We start from the raw sequence: 13154 nt of genomic DNA on the forward strand, positions 1-13154 counted from the left end.
TATAATTTTTTAACCGATTAATCATAATTTGGTTATTTTATGAACACCTCTACTATTGTCTAAATTATTGTTCAATTTCATTCATTTTTCATCCACAAATTTTAGTTGGGTTATTTTGTTCCTATTAACTCTGATACATAACATCAATTTTATGGAAATTACATTCTTAATTATTTTATCAAATTTGCATTGCTTGATATTTTTTATTATTGATAGATAATTTGTTAGATATTTTTGTAAAAATTACCCAATGAATTCATAAACATACATTAATTTAGACTTAGAGCACATTTTTTTTGTCCAAAAATTTTAAATTAAGCTAAAACCATCTCTAAGAATATTTAAAAGTCTTGATAAGCATATCTTTTAAAAGACGTGTACATTCACAAAAAATTGACAAAATTAGAGATTAGACAATTTAAATATAGTTTATATAGTTCTCTTTAACAAACTATTTTTTATGAGTAAAAGCTCTTTACAATCCTTAACTATTTATCCGATGGACATTGCTTCTCCTAACAATCATAAAAACACAAATCGGTCTCCATCCACTTTCGTATTTGTTCAATTTAGTCTCTAGAATCGGTTGACAGCAAGTCAATGCTGACGTGTCAGGTAATATCTCCTTCGTAATAGGAACAAATTGTTTCCTGAGCCATTCAACCATTTTTCTCCTCTGAAATTCTTTCTTCCTCTTTTCATCGTCCCTCTTCGCCACCGCACTCACAATCATCATCATTAATAATATCATCACCACCATTTATGCATGATGACTAATGAAAAATTTATATTTTTCTAAATTCTCTCTCCCTCCTCTCCTCCCTCTCCTCCCTCTCTATATTTTTTCACTTTCTTATTTCTCTTCACCACTCATCACTGCCACCACCGCCACAATAATATTGTGAATTTCATTTATTTTAACACTCAAACTTTACTTTTTTTTAGTCTTTATTTTTGTAGTAATTTTTTCTAAAAATAAATGAATTTTTTCTCCAAGTGACCAGTGTCCTTCTTTAGTGTGATTATGTCTTTAGTTTTTGAATTTTTGGATTCTAATGATAAAATTATTTATGACAATGATAATTGTGATGAAGACGAGGAATAGTGAGGACGGTGATTTTGATGATGATTACGGTAGTGATAATTTTGATAATGATTATGAAGAGAAGGTGAGGTAGATTGGGGGTGTTAGGGTTAGGGTTTTGGAGTTGAGGAAGGTGATGGAGAAGAGGAAAAAGAGGAGGGAGAGAGAGAGTTTCAGAGGGATAAGAAGGAGGTGACAATTGAGAGGGAACGGAAAAAGCGAAGGAGGGAGATGGTTGAAGAGTTCAAGAGACGATTTGTCCCTATTACGAAGGAGACAAAGTCATGTAGATACGTTATCTGACACGTCAGTATTTATCTGTTATCAACTGGTTTTAGGAGCTGGATTGAACAAATACAAAAGTGAATAGAGACCAATTTATGTTTTTATAATTATTAATTAAGAATGCAATATCCATCAGATAAATGGTTAAAGATCGAAAAGAATTTTTATTCTATTTTTATATTGTATTGTAATCATCAAGAATAATTTGAAAGATTAACAATAATAAAAAAACAATAAGTTGAAAGAAGTTCTTAAAAGGTGATAAAAGAGAGTACAACTCTACCAAATGGTGTTATTTCAAGCTGGCAAGAATAAATTTTCCAATGAGCTATATGCCTCTAGTTTTTTTATTAAATAGATGCTCACTTGATATTTTTTTAGAAATTAAATAACATATTTTAAAACCACATGTTAAAATTTATTATTTATTTCTTCTATAGAAAGCATATAAAATTTGAGTTTTTTATGTATTTATTATATATTTACTACAGTAAAATTTTTTTATTAATAATCATTTTAACATGTGCTAATGTTAGTTAAACTTTTTTTCAAAGAGAGAATTTGTTTTCTTTGGACAGAGAATATTCCTGCTTTTTAAAATTTAACTTTTCTAGCTATCATTATTCTATATGCATCTTATTGGGGCCTTTATCTTGGTTATAAAAATTATTCTATACATAATTTGATTTGACCTCAAGGGCCACCGTTTAATAGTTAGATAGTAGGAATTTTTTGTTCAATAGATAAAAAAATATTATTTCGAAAATAAAAGAAATAACATTAAATATTAAAATTTAATATATTTTTTATTAAGAAAAATCGGGTAAATTTTATCCAAGAAAAATCGGGTAAATTTTATCCAATCATAGCCAACATTCCCATTTTTATGAATTTAGATATTTTAAAATGAGAAAATTAATAAAATGATAAAATAAAAAATTAATTACTATCAATTTTATTATTTTTATAAAATGTGTATTTTATTATTTTAATTTAAGAGTGACTAACTCTCTATTTTATTAATTTTTTATTTTAGAGAATTTTGATTTTTATTATGCTAGCGTGCTTCTTTTTCTTTCCTTTTTTTTTAATTTGTGACGTGATAATTTTATTAGTTTTAAACAAGGTTCTGAAAATTGAACCGGTTATCGAACCGCTCTAATTACTGGTTTATTAGTTCATAGGTTCAACCGGTTTGACCGTGGTTGAATCGAAAAAATCGTTTTATAATAAAATAATAAATAAAATATAAATAAACACATGAAATATAATTATAGTCTAATGTAAACTTTAAAATATCATTCAAATTAAAAGTACTACATAAACCAGAATGTTATAATCTCATTCAAAAGTAAAAAAATAAAACAACCAATCAAATATAACATAGCAACATCGAAATGATCCAAGTTTGTCATCAATAATCAAAATCCTCCATAACATGCTGCAGATTTGTGAAGATTCACATATTCGTTTTTCTTGTTAAATTCCGGTAACATAATTAATGACTCACTTCAAGATATGGCTTCCGTGCTTCATCCACTCCATACAGTTGAGCTTCACAGAGAAAGCACCATATGGACTCTTCGGTATTATTCGGATTTTGTGCAACATCTAGCCGAAACTGCTCAGCTCCTTCTTCAAATCTACGACAAAATAGGAATCCAATTCAGTCCCCCTTTTGACAGATTCATAAGCAATACATTATAAATATGTAATTCCATGTGAATAGTAATTAAACTCAAATAAATAACAGAAGAGTGTAGAGTGTGTACCTATCAAGGTAGTAAAGGGAGAGGCCCCTTTGCCAAGGATCTGGTAACAAACACAATGAGAACAACCAAATTTCATGTAACTTGAACTCAATTTACAATCATTCCAATCCAAAGTGCTGATATAACGCTTTTTTTTTCAAAATGCTTATAAATATACACGCCTTTTGATGAGGGTCCAACTCAATTGTCCTGTCAAACTCCACCAGAGACCCTGAAACATCACCCTTTGCAATTTCACAGGCATCAAGTCATATATTCCTTCAACAAAGTGTTCAACTTCACTTACCAATATGCCAAAAATGTTTATGAATGCTAGCATGAAAACAGAGTTATCCTAATTTTCAATCCAAAACCATAACTTGAGGTTGATAGTAAACAAAGCAAAATCAAAGAGCTACTCAATCAAAGAGTTCACAGTCACAGTTTAGCAGTTCATCATGCAACAGTTATTCAATGATTCAATCAAACAATCATAAGTTCATAACTAAAAAAAATTACCTGGAACTCTTGGAAGCTCGAAGGCACCTTCAAGGCTTCACAAAATAAGTTCACAAAATCAGAGTTCACAGTTTCAGAATTCAAAGTTCATCATGTCATAAAATCAAAGAGTATCAGAGACTCAGAGTTCATCACAGTATCACAGTATTCAGAATTCATCACAGTTACTCAATGAACAATCATAAGTTCATAACTAAAATAAAAATTACCTGGAACTCGAAGGCTTTCTCTCAATCTCAAAGGCACCTTCAGGCTTCAACGCTTCAACCGAACATGCAGCAGGCCTGTAGGGAGAGTGGGAGACAGACAGCGACGCCGACACGAGTGGTGACTGGTCGAAGGAAGTGATTGCGCGACGAAGCTCACTGCGCGATGGAGCTTGCTGCGCCACAGAGCTGACTGTGCGACGGCAAACCTGTGTGGCCGTGTGTGCCGGTGAGATCGTGATGGGTGATGGCATTCTCTACTTCTCTCTAAACCTTGATGAATGATGATAATGGTGAAGCTGAACTGTGAAATGCGAAGGGCGAAGGCATTAGGGATTCAGATTTCACTTTCAGAACTCATAAGAGAGAACAGAGAAGCCTCAGCGTTCATCACATTTAGCCATTTAGGGTTCCAGAGCTCCAAACGGCAGCGTTTTGCTGCAAAGCTCAAAAACCGGCCGGATCACGGTTCGGTTCGACCGACCGGTTACCAACCGGTTCACTAGTTCATTCCCGGTTTTCAGATTTCACGGTTTTTTTATTGTTCGAACCGTTTTAGCGTTCGGTTCACGGTTCGAACCGGTTTTCAAAACCTTGGTTTTAAATGGTAATTTTTTTAACAAAATATTATATGTATATAAAAATTAACTATTTTATATATACATATATGAGTTGTTTTTATATTTTAAATGTGTATTTAGTATATATATATATATATATATATATATATATATATATATATATATATATATATATATATATATAAAAGGGCAACCCGGTGCACAAGCGTCCCGCGTTTAACGCAGGGTCCGGGAAAGGGCCGCAACCAAGGTTGTAATGTACGCAGTCTAACCTGATAATTATATCAGTGGCTGTTTCCACGGCTTGAACCCGTGACCTTGAGGTCACGTGGAGACAACTCATCCGCTGCTCCGAGGCTCCCCTTCATATATATATATATATATATATATATATATATATATATATATATATATATATATATATATATATATATATATATATATATATATATATAGTATGATTTAACTTCACGGTTATTAACAAATTGTATTTAAGAAAAAATAATTTTAATTTAACTAATTCATTTCTTATACAATTTACTAATAATAAATTAATTAAATTAAACTAAATTTGGTAAGTACAATTTGCTAACCATAAAAGTTAGACTATGTTATATATATGTTAAAAATTAGTTATTCTTATAAAATATATATTAAAAATATGTGAAATAATACATACATACATACATATATATATATATATATATATATAATGATTAGTTTTTTTATATAAACATAGTATTTTTATAAAATATTTTATTACTTAAAACTAATAAAATAAATCACAATCCGAAATATAAGAAGAAAAAAAGCAAGTATAATTACTAATCAGCCAATTAAGTGAGGTCTATCTAATTTTCTACAATTTTTTTTAAAAAAAAGTATATTTTAATATTTAATGTTGTTTTAAATTTTTTGAAAAATATTTTTTTGTTTGTTTAAGAAAAATTTCCTTACATAGTATACATAATAATAACATAAAATATATTCAAATAAAAGAAAAAATGATAGATAATGACATAAAAAGAAAAGAAAAAAGAGAGAAACAGAAAGTAAGAGAAAGGAAGGGGAAAAAAGGAGAGGAGGGGCGCTTTACTATGTTAAGATTTCTGGTGAAGCTTATTGGCGTTAAAGCAAAAGTTTTGGTTGGCGACTGTTGTATGAATGCAAAGCACGTTATGCCAAATGACAGCAAGCAGCGTAATAGCGTATTCAGTTAGACAATACTCTTATAATACCATGACTACATATCTGGCTCTACTCTCTATTGCCTTTGTATCTTGCTGTATGTCAACTACTTGATTTAATTTAAGAGATTAGTTTTATATTAGTATTTAATCAATTTGAGTTGGTCGAATAGTTAATTTATTAGTCTTCTTAACTCTTAAGTAAGTGTCACGAGTTTTGAATCGTGTCTGTCTCATATACGTAGCAATCTATTAGTGAATACGATAAATACTTAAATAAAAATCAAATCTACGACAAATTAGTCTTTAACCTGGAATAAGAGATATCATGAACAAAAAATATTCATATTAATATTTTTATTTAAATAAGGTTATTTGTACAAGTAAAGTTTATTTATATTTTTAAATAATTAACTAAATACTCAATTTTTTAAATAATTAAAATACATTTATATTTTGGAAGGCATTTAAAAGAATAAAAATATTTAATATATTCAAGATAACATAAAATAGTCTACAAAATAATTTGTCCTACACAAATATTACATTTGAACATCCTAATAAAATTTGAGTATCTAATTCCCATCACAATCCTAAAATTATGAGTTAAAGTTACAACTAATCTTGCCAACTTGACAAAATGTAACTACTTAATCCAACATACAATAATGTTGCTAATGATAACCATAAATGGAGCCTAAACATATCCTATATAATCTAATAATTTATTTACTCTTAAAAAGTATTCTAAAACAATTTTTTTAACATAAATTAATAATAAAAAATTATAAAGTAACTTCAGATGAGATACATTTAAATTTTTTATAAACGTTTTTCGTTTTCAAATAAGATAAATAGCATAATATTCTGTTTCCAGTAATAATAAAAGATATAATATAGTGTGAGGGAAAATCAGATGTAATCGTAAATTTATTTATTTATTAAAAAAAATAGTTTATTAGAGGGGGAAAAAGAAAAAGAAATGAAGGTATTGACTAATGAGACAGCAAATAAGAGAGGTATTACCCACGTAAAAAGCGCGAAAAGTTGTAGGATCTGCCGAAGGAGCTCCAATGCTGCCAGCACTTTGGATTCTGACACAGAAAGAAAAGAGAGAGTTCTCCTTAGAGAGAGAAAGAGAGGGAACAAACAGAAACTAACAGAAACAACAACATTGGAATTATCAGACAAAAAAAATGCAACAAGATAAGTTCGAAAACTTTGAGGAATTGCTGTTTTTTTCTTTTCTCCTTGTTTTTGTTTCATGATCGGAAACAAAAAGGGACATGGACATTGTTGTCGTCTGATTTCTTTATCCAGCTGTACAAATTCACGTCTTCTTGTTGAGTTTGGAGTTTGAATTGCTGTGATCCCTTCTCAATTTTCTCTCTTCTCTCTCTTACACCCTGTCTTTCCTCTCTCTCTTTCTTTCTCTCTCTTACATCTGCATTGTTTCGCTTTAGCTGAATCAACGAACCCTAGGAAGGAAATTTGGAATTTTGTGGGTTGAATTTGAGGGTGATATGGGTTTTGTGGAGGTTGGAAGGCAAGAATTGTGGTGACACACACGCAAAAACACAGACACAAAGGTGGTGTTGTTGGTGGTGGTAGCCATGGGTGGGAATAGAAAGATGCAAATGGAGTCTTCTCCTCCTTCTCTCAAGGCGGCCCATAATTTGAAGCCACTGAGGGTCTATCAAGCATGGAGGGGAAACAATGTTAGTTTTCTTTTTCTTTTTCTTTTTATTTCGATTTTGTTTTTGTTGGGGTGGCTTGATTCTCATGGCTCAAAATTATGTTTCGCTAATGATGTGGATTACATGTTTGATGGTTATGATCTGTTTGCCTTTATTTTCTCTTCCATTGCTTTTTTGTGATCACTTGTGTCTGGATGCTAGGTTTTGAATTGGAATTTTGGAATAGTAAAAATTACAATCATAAAATGGAGCTTTCAAACTTGCATAGTAGTCGAAAAATTGATAATGTATGTGGACTGTGGATCCTAGGTTATCATCGTGAGTTGATCTATTTTGCCTTTTCTAGAAAAATTACAAGCACAATTCAATGCTTTCAAATTTTTGGCTAATCTTGCATGGTTATTGTTCCTATTTTTATTGTGTATGCCCAGCTGAATTGTAAAATTTTAGTGTCTTAATAATTTAAAACTCTTTAGCTAACAGTGTCACTTGTACTCTTTGTGCATTTGAGTTGAGTTGAAAATAGAAAATTTCTTTCATTGAGGTTTGATTCGCTAGTCGGTGACAAGCATTTTATGTCTTACTAATTCTTCCTTTTTCTTTTCGCTTTCTTTCAGAAATTTTTCTGTGGCGGGAGGCTTGTTTTTGGTCCTGATGTAGCTTCTTTGTTTCTTACAACATTTCTTATTGCTGGACCTGCAATTGCATTTTGCATTAAGATATATCTTAGAATCAGGCAAGGAAATGGTGATAACGATGCTCAGTGGGTTCCTGTATTGGCTGTGGGTTCAGCCCTCACTGTTTTGGTAAATACCCTCTACAGTAATGAATGACTTTTACAGTTTACAGAATTTATTCACAGTTGTCTTTCTCCTTCTTTTGCATGACCATTTAGGCATTTACATTGAAATGTAAGAAGTGATTATTTTTGCTGATCTGACGTCACATAATTGGATATACATGTAAAACTGCTTTATCCTAGCTTAAAATTAAGTTCAAAACGATAACCTACTTACCCTGTTTTTTTAATACGAGTATTCAAAGTTAAATACTAATCTATAATCTAGTACAACAAGTATAGTAATCTCCTAATACTTTAACATGTTCAAACAGACTCAATAGTCATCATATCATTTTTATGCTCATAATTAATGTATCCTTGTTCTGTTTCAAGGATTATTTTCTGCAATGTAAAAGCTCATATTTCAGGCATCATGCATGCAGGATTTACTATTTCTCCTCATGACTTCTGGGAGAGATCCGGGAATTGTCCCTAGAAATTCTAGAGCACCTGAATTTGACGAGGCATTTGATATACCTACCCCTTCCATGGAGTGGATTAATGGTACAACCCCTCATTTGAAACTTCCTCGAACAAAAGATGTGATCATTAATGGTCACACGGTAAAAGTGAAGTTCTGCGACACATGCTTGCTGTATCGCCCTCCTCGTACCTCTCATTGTTCCATATGCAACAACTGTGTCCAGAGATTTGATCATCATTGTCCCTGGGTTGGCCAATGCATTGGAATCGTAAGTTGGCTCTTTGCAAACAAACAAATAAAAAGAAAAGAATTAGGAAACATTCTTGGAGATAGTATTTTTATTTTTACACCATTGTTAAATTATATCCGTTCTTTTGAATGACTATTCACGTAGTCATTATAAAAAATAAGTTATTTTGTTGACACGACATTATGTGATTGAATTTACATATAAAAGCACTTTACACTGATAGTGCATCAAAATTAAGTTAATAGTGTATCATAATCCTTTTTTTCTAGCATAATTGCTTAGAAATGCATCTATTGATAAAAATAGGAAGTTATATATAATATGAATTAACAATGTCAATTGTATATTTATACCAGGACCAAACTTTTCTGCTTTGTTATATACAAGAACTAACTGTTTTCTTCGCTTGTTGATATAATTGCAGCGAAACTATCGGTGGTTCTTCATGTTTATTTCAACATCAACCATTTTGTGCCTGTATGTATTTGTGTTTACTTGGATCAATATTGCCCAGAGAGGCACGTTGAGGACATTAACACATGATTATGTATCGGATATTCTCATAGTTTATTGCTTTATAGCCGTCTGGTTTGTTGGTGGCCTCACAGTTTTCCATTTCTATCTCATTTGCACGAACCAGGTTACTGTTTTACTTCTTAAATTCTTAAGTCTTAATCATTTTTCATTATTGATTCATCTCAAATGTATCCTTGAAATTTTCTTTTATAAAGAGGATGTTCTTCTTAGCGTTTATTAAGTTAGAGATATAAGCATTTACGTGCTTTCTCCTATCAGCTGAAAGCTTTTGAGAAAAGTGGTATCATGACATGGTATCAAACCTTCTATGATTGAAAGGTCTAGAGTTCGATACTTATTATTTCCCAAAAGAGAAAAAAATAGCATAAGGCAAATAAAAAAGAGTGATTTCATAAAATATAATAATAAAATAAGAAATCCAATAAGAAAATGTCTGGATATCCTTTTTCTTTGGCAACTTGTCCATATGGCCATTGTTTTCATAGATTTTGTTTTGCATGCTGATTCGTATGTTTTATGTTTTTGGTTATGAATGCAGACAACTTATGAGAACTTCCGATACCAATATGATAGGAGGGGGAATCCATACAATAAGGGATCATGCGGAAATTTAAGAGAAACACTTTGCTCCCGTATCCAACCTTCAAGAAATAAGTTCCGATCATTTGTGGTGGAGGAGGAACATATGCCCCACTCTTTGAGTCCAAATCATATGGACGGAATGTTGACTCCAAAGGAGAAAATCGACATTGAAATGGGATCTATGCATGCAGAAGGAGGTGGCATACCCATTCCCGAACTTCTGCGGAAATTTGATTTTGATAACTTTGATGATGATCTCAAGTTTGAAGATGATGAGGGACAACCTTCTTTTGATCCATTCTACAGTGTCGATGAAGATTCTCGGACATCTAATGCTACAGTTGTAAATTTCCATAGCAGCGAATATGATGAGCCTCCGGAAAGTTTCCATGCTAGAGAAAGGGATAGGCACAACCCATGATAAACCACACTGCCAACTTTTGCATATTAATTTATAGAGGTTCGCTTCTAACTCTCCGACTTCTAGATTTGTTGAACATTAGCCAAAGCCTCTAATTTTCCATCAATAAAATGTTCTTGATTTTGATAAGTGCCATTCAAAATTGTTTATTCTTTCTCCCTTAGATCTTAAGTAACATGGCTCTACACATCGTATGCAAATATGATTAAAATAAAGAGTTTAACATTGTCAAACCAATCAAATGGTTACAAGGGAAAGTTTAATTACCATGTATAACTTGTAGGAAGTTGCTGGTTAAGTCAAACAATTTTGGATGTTTGTGTAAAATATATATTTTTTTTTATTTAGAGTACAGATACATGAAATCCTATAATAAGTTCATATCAAGCATATGGAGTTCTATTCCAAACAAGACAGAAAAAGGAAAAAAAAATGCAATTTGTTTTATTGACAGGCTGAAATAGTGTCGTTTGATCCATGTAGTTGTACCACCTAGTGGGACAAGGTTTTGTTGTTTCATCTTCCTTATCGGGGATCTTTATTTCAGGTCTGCTGCTGCTCCTTTGTGATTGTTGCTTTTTCTGAGGATAGTTTCATTAGTTGCAGCACTTAGTGGTTTGTATTCATTGCAAGTGCACATTGATATACTATTTGATGTTGGAAAAATGGAGAGAGACTGGCCTTGCACTTATCTCTTATTTCAGTATATCTGGCAAGTGTTTCATTCTAAGCTGTAAAAATCTCCCACGCTTGCTTTCACAAAATAATGCAGAACATTGTCTGGCACCAAAGTTTGTGATAGGAACTCTTCTAGTTTTGCCTATCTTTTGCATTCAGTCCCTTTGTTAAGAGATAGAGATATAGAGATTGGACTTTATCTATTTAAAAAAAAAAAAATTAGAAATTTAGAATAATGTGAAAGTAGTACATTGGTTTGTTCTTTGAATCTTTGTAAGTTGCTGTGTCTTTTCGTATTTCTAGGTCCTCAACTATCCAATGCTCAGATCTTCAAAGCTAAAAACGGTAACTATAATCTACCCCTTTTTAACTTTAACCTTTACTTTGGCATTGCAACTTCAAACTTTTCAAGATAATGAACGTAAAGTTAGTTGAGTGAACCATTAAAATGCCCTCATGGTACATTTGCCTGTTCTTAGTCTCTTGGTCCCATGCTACTTGCTCACCCGTGAGTCCGTGACCATCTCAAACGTTGTTCCAAGTGTCACTAAGAAAACAGAGGAAAACACCATCACACAAGCGAGGATGTCAACAACTTGTACAGTGGAATCAGATTCACCTTATTGAGGCATTGAAGCAAGGAGCAGCGAATGGGAAAGAATTGGTCAAGATAATGGAAGGAAATAAGGCAACAATTTGAACAAAGCAAGAATTTTTAAAAAATAAAAAATAAAAATGGTTATTCTGGTATTTTACTCTGTAAGCTCTTTGTTTTGGTAAATAAATAAAAAAAATAAAATGGAAAGCCAAAAAATGCATATCTCTTTAGAGCTTATCTGCCAATTTTCAAAAAGGACAAGAAAGAAAATTTTGAGGTAAAAATTTAAGGGAAAAAAATACGATTCGAAGATTTTTATTCTTATATTTTCACCACTCTGCCCAGTTACTGCTAGAAGTAGTGGTTTTGCGGTTATAGAAAAATAAAAATCTGTGTTCACACCGATATTTATTTGCATACCCAACCGATATTTATTTGCATACCCAACAAGTTATCATTTTTATAATTTCAAAATAAATGAATCTGACATTTAGATATTTTTATTATACAAATTATTTTTGATGGATACATAATTTCATTTATGTGGAAATAGATTTACAGATTTGCTATACATTTAAATAATATTGTCATCCAAGTTTAATCAAGTAGACCTAATACTAACAAAAATCACTCATTAAAAAAAGCGTGATTACACGCACACATATCATTCTTCCAACTAAGTCAGTTACATTCACGGGACTTTACGTTATCCTCGTCATCGTCTTCTTCTTCTTCGTGTTCCTCCTCCTTCTCCTCCTGCCCCTTCTCGTTCTTCTTTTCCTTCTCCTTCTCCTTCTCATTCTCCTTCTTCGCGTGTTTTTTCTTCATCGCCATTCTTTTGTTGCTGCTATTATTGTTGTTATTGCAGTAGAAGGTGAGGAGAAAGAGTTTTGAATTGAACAGGACAACGAGTCCAAATGCAGCTTAATTCACTCAAAAATGAACCGAAATTATATAATGATTGCGACACAATTAACTTAGAAATGAACCGAAATTACATAATAATTGCGACACAATTAACTCAGAAAGAAAGAGAAGTAGAAAACAATGGGTAAAGAATCTGCAAAACTCAGAAATTGTGTTAAATTTGAGTAAATCAAGAAGAATTTTGAGAAAATGAAATAAGAAGGAGAAGATGACGAAGAAAAAGATGAAAAAGAAGAAGAAGAAGCAGTAGAAGATGAGGAGGAAGAGGAGAAAGAGTTTTGAATTGTCCAGGGCAATAAGTCCAAATGCAGCTTAATTTACTCAGAATCGAACCGAAATTATATAATAATTGTGACACAATTAACTTAAAAATGAATCGAAATTACATAATAATTGCGACACAATTAACTCAGAAAGAAAGAGAAGGAGAGAACAATGGTAAAGAATCTGCAAAACTCAGAAATTGTGTTAAATTTGAGTAAATCAAGAAGAATTTTGAAAAAATGAAATAAGAAGGAGAAGATGAAGAAAATATGAAAAAGAAGAAGAAGAAGAAATAGAAGATGCGGAGGAAGATGATAAAGAG

General features: G+C 31.6%; 2 protein-coding genes across 4 annotated transcripts; one reads left to right on the plus strand and one right to left on the minus strand.

Moving 5' to 3' along the window:
* Positions 1 to 2637: 2637 nt before the first annotated feature.
* Positions 2638 to 4249, minus strand: LOC140173472 (uncharacterized). Of its 3 annotated transcripts, none has more exons than XM_072197204.1 (5): positions 3849 to 4249; positions 3640 to 3674; positions 3303 to 3352; positions 3142 to 3181; positions 2638 to 3012 (listed from the first exon to the last, which is right to left on the minus strand). In XM_072197204.1, the coding sequence occupies exons 1-5, from the start codon at positions 4097 to 4099 to the stop codon at positions 2981 to 2983; spliced, it is 408 nt and encodes a 135-aa protein (XP_072053305.1). In that variant the 5' UTR covers positions 4100 to 4249; the 3' UTR covers positions 2638 to 2980. The 3 variants fall into 3 exon arrangements, with proteins under 3 accessions (XP_072053305.1, XP_072053304.1, XP_072053306.1); XM_072197203.1 differs by having other exon boundaries at positions 3303 to 3399; XM_072197205.1 differs by lacking the exon at positions 3640 to 3674 and having other exon boundaries at positions 3303 to 3365; positions 3849 to 4233.
* Positions 4250 to 6602: 2353 nt separating this feature from the next.
* Positions 6603 to 11311, plus strand: LOC112696803 (probable protein S-acyltransferase 4). Its single transcript, XM_025749682.2, has 6 exons — positions 6603 to 7331; positions 7928 to 8116; positions 8535 to 8843; positions 9250 to 9465; positions 9901 to 10404; positions 10913 to 11311. The coding sequence occupies exons 1-5, from the start codon at positions 7227 to 7229 to the stop codon at positions 10363 to 10365; spliced, it is 1284 nt and encodes a 427-aa protein (XP_025605467.1). The 5' UTR covers positions 6603 to 7226; the 3' UTR covers positions 10366 to 10404; positions 10913 to 11311.
* Positions 11312 to 13154: the final 1843 nt, after the last annotated feature.

Source organism: Arachis hypogaea, chromosome 6, assembly GCF_003086295.3.
Source record: "Arachis hypogaea cultivar Tifrunner chromosome 6, arahy.Tifrunner.gnm2.J5K5, whole genome shotgun sequence".
Classification (NCBI taxonomy): domain Eukaryota; kingdom Viridiplantae; phylum Streptophyta; class Magnoliopsida; order Fabales; family Fabaceae; genus Arachis; species Arachis hypogaea.

Bases quoted from the DNA above. Each gene is read 5' to 3' on its own strand.
- LOC140173472 (XM_072197203.1), bottom strand. From the start codon at position 4,099: ATGCCATCACCCATCACGATCTCACCGGCACACACGGCCACACAGGTT. The intron at 3,400-3,639 runs GTAATTTTTTTT...ACTTTGTTGAAG, and splicing joins CGAGCTTCCAAGAGTTCCAG to GAATATATGACTTGATGCCT. The intron at 3,182-3,302 runs GCGTGTATATTT...GTTTGTTACCAG, and splicing joins AGTTGGACCCTCATCAAAAG to ATCCTTGGCAAAGGGGCCTC.
- LOC112696803 (XM_025749682.2), top strand. From the start codon at position 7,227: ATGGGTGGGAATAGAAAGATGCAAATGGAGTCTTCTCCTCCTTCTCTC. The intron at 7,332-7,927 runs GTTAGTTTTCTT...GCTTTCTTTCAG, and splicing joins AAGCATGGAGGGGAAACAAT to AAATTTTTCTGTGGCGGGAG. The intron at 8,844-9,249 runs GTAAGTTGGCTC...ATATAATTGCAG, and splicing joins TTGGCCAATGCATTGGAATC to CGAAACTATCGGTGGTTCTT.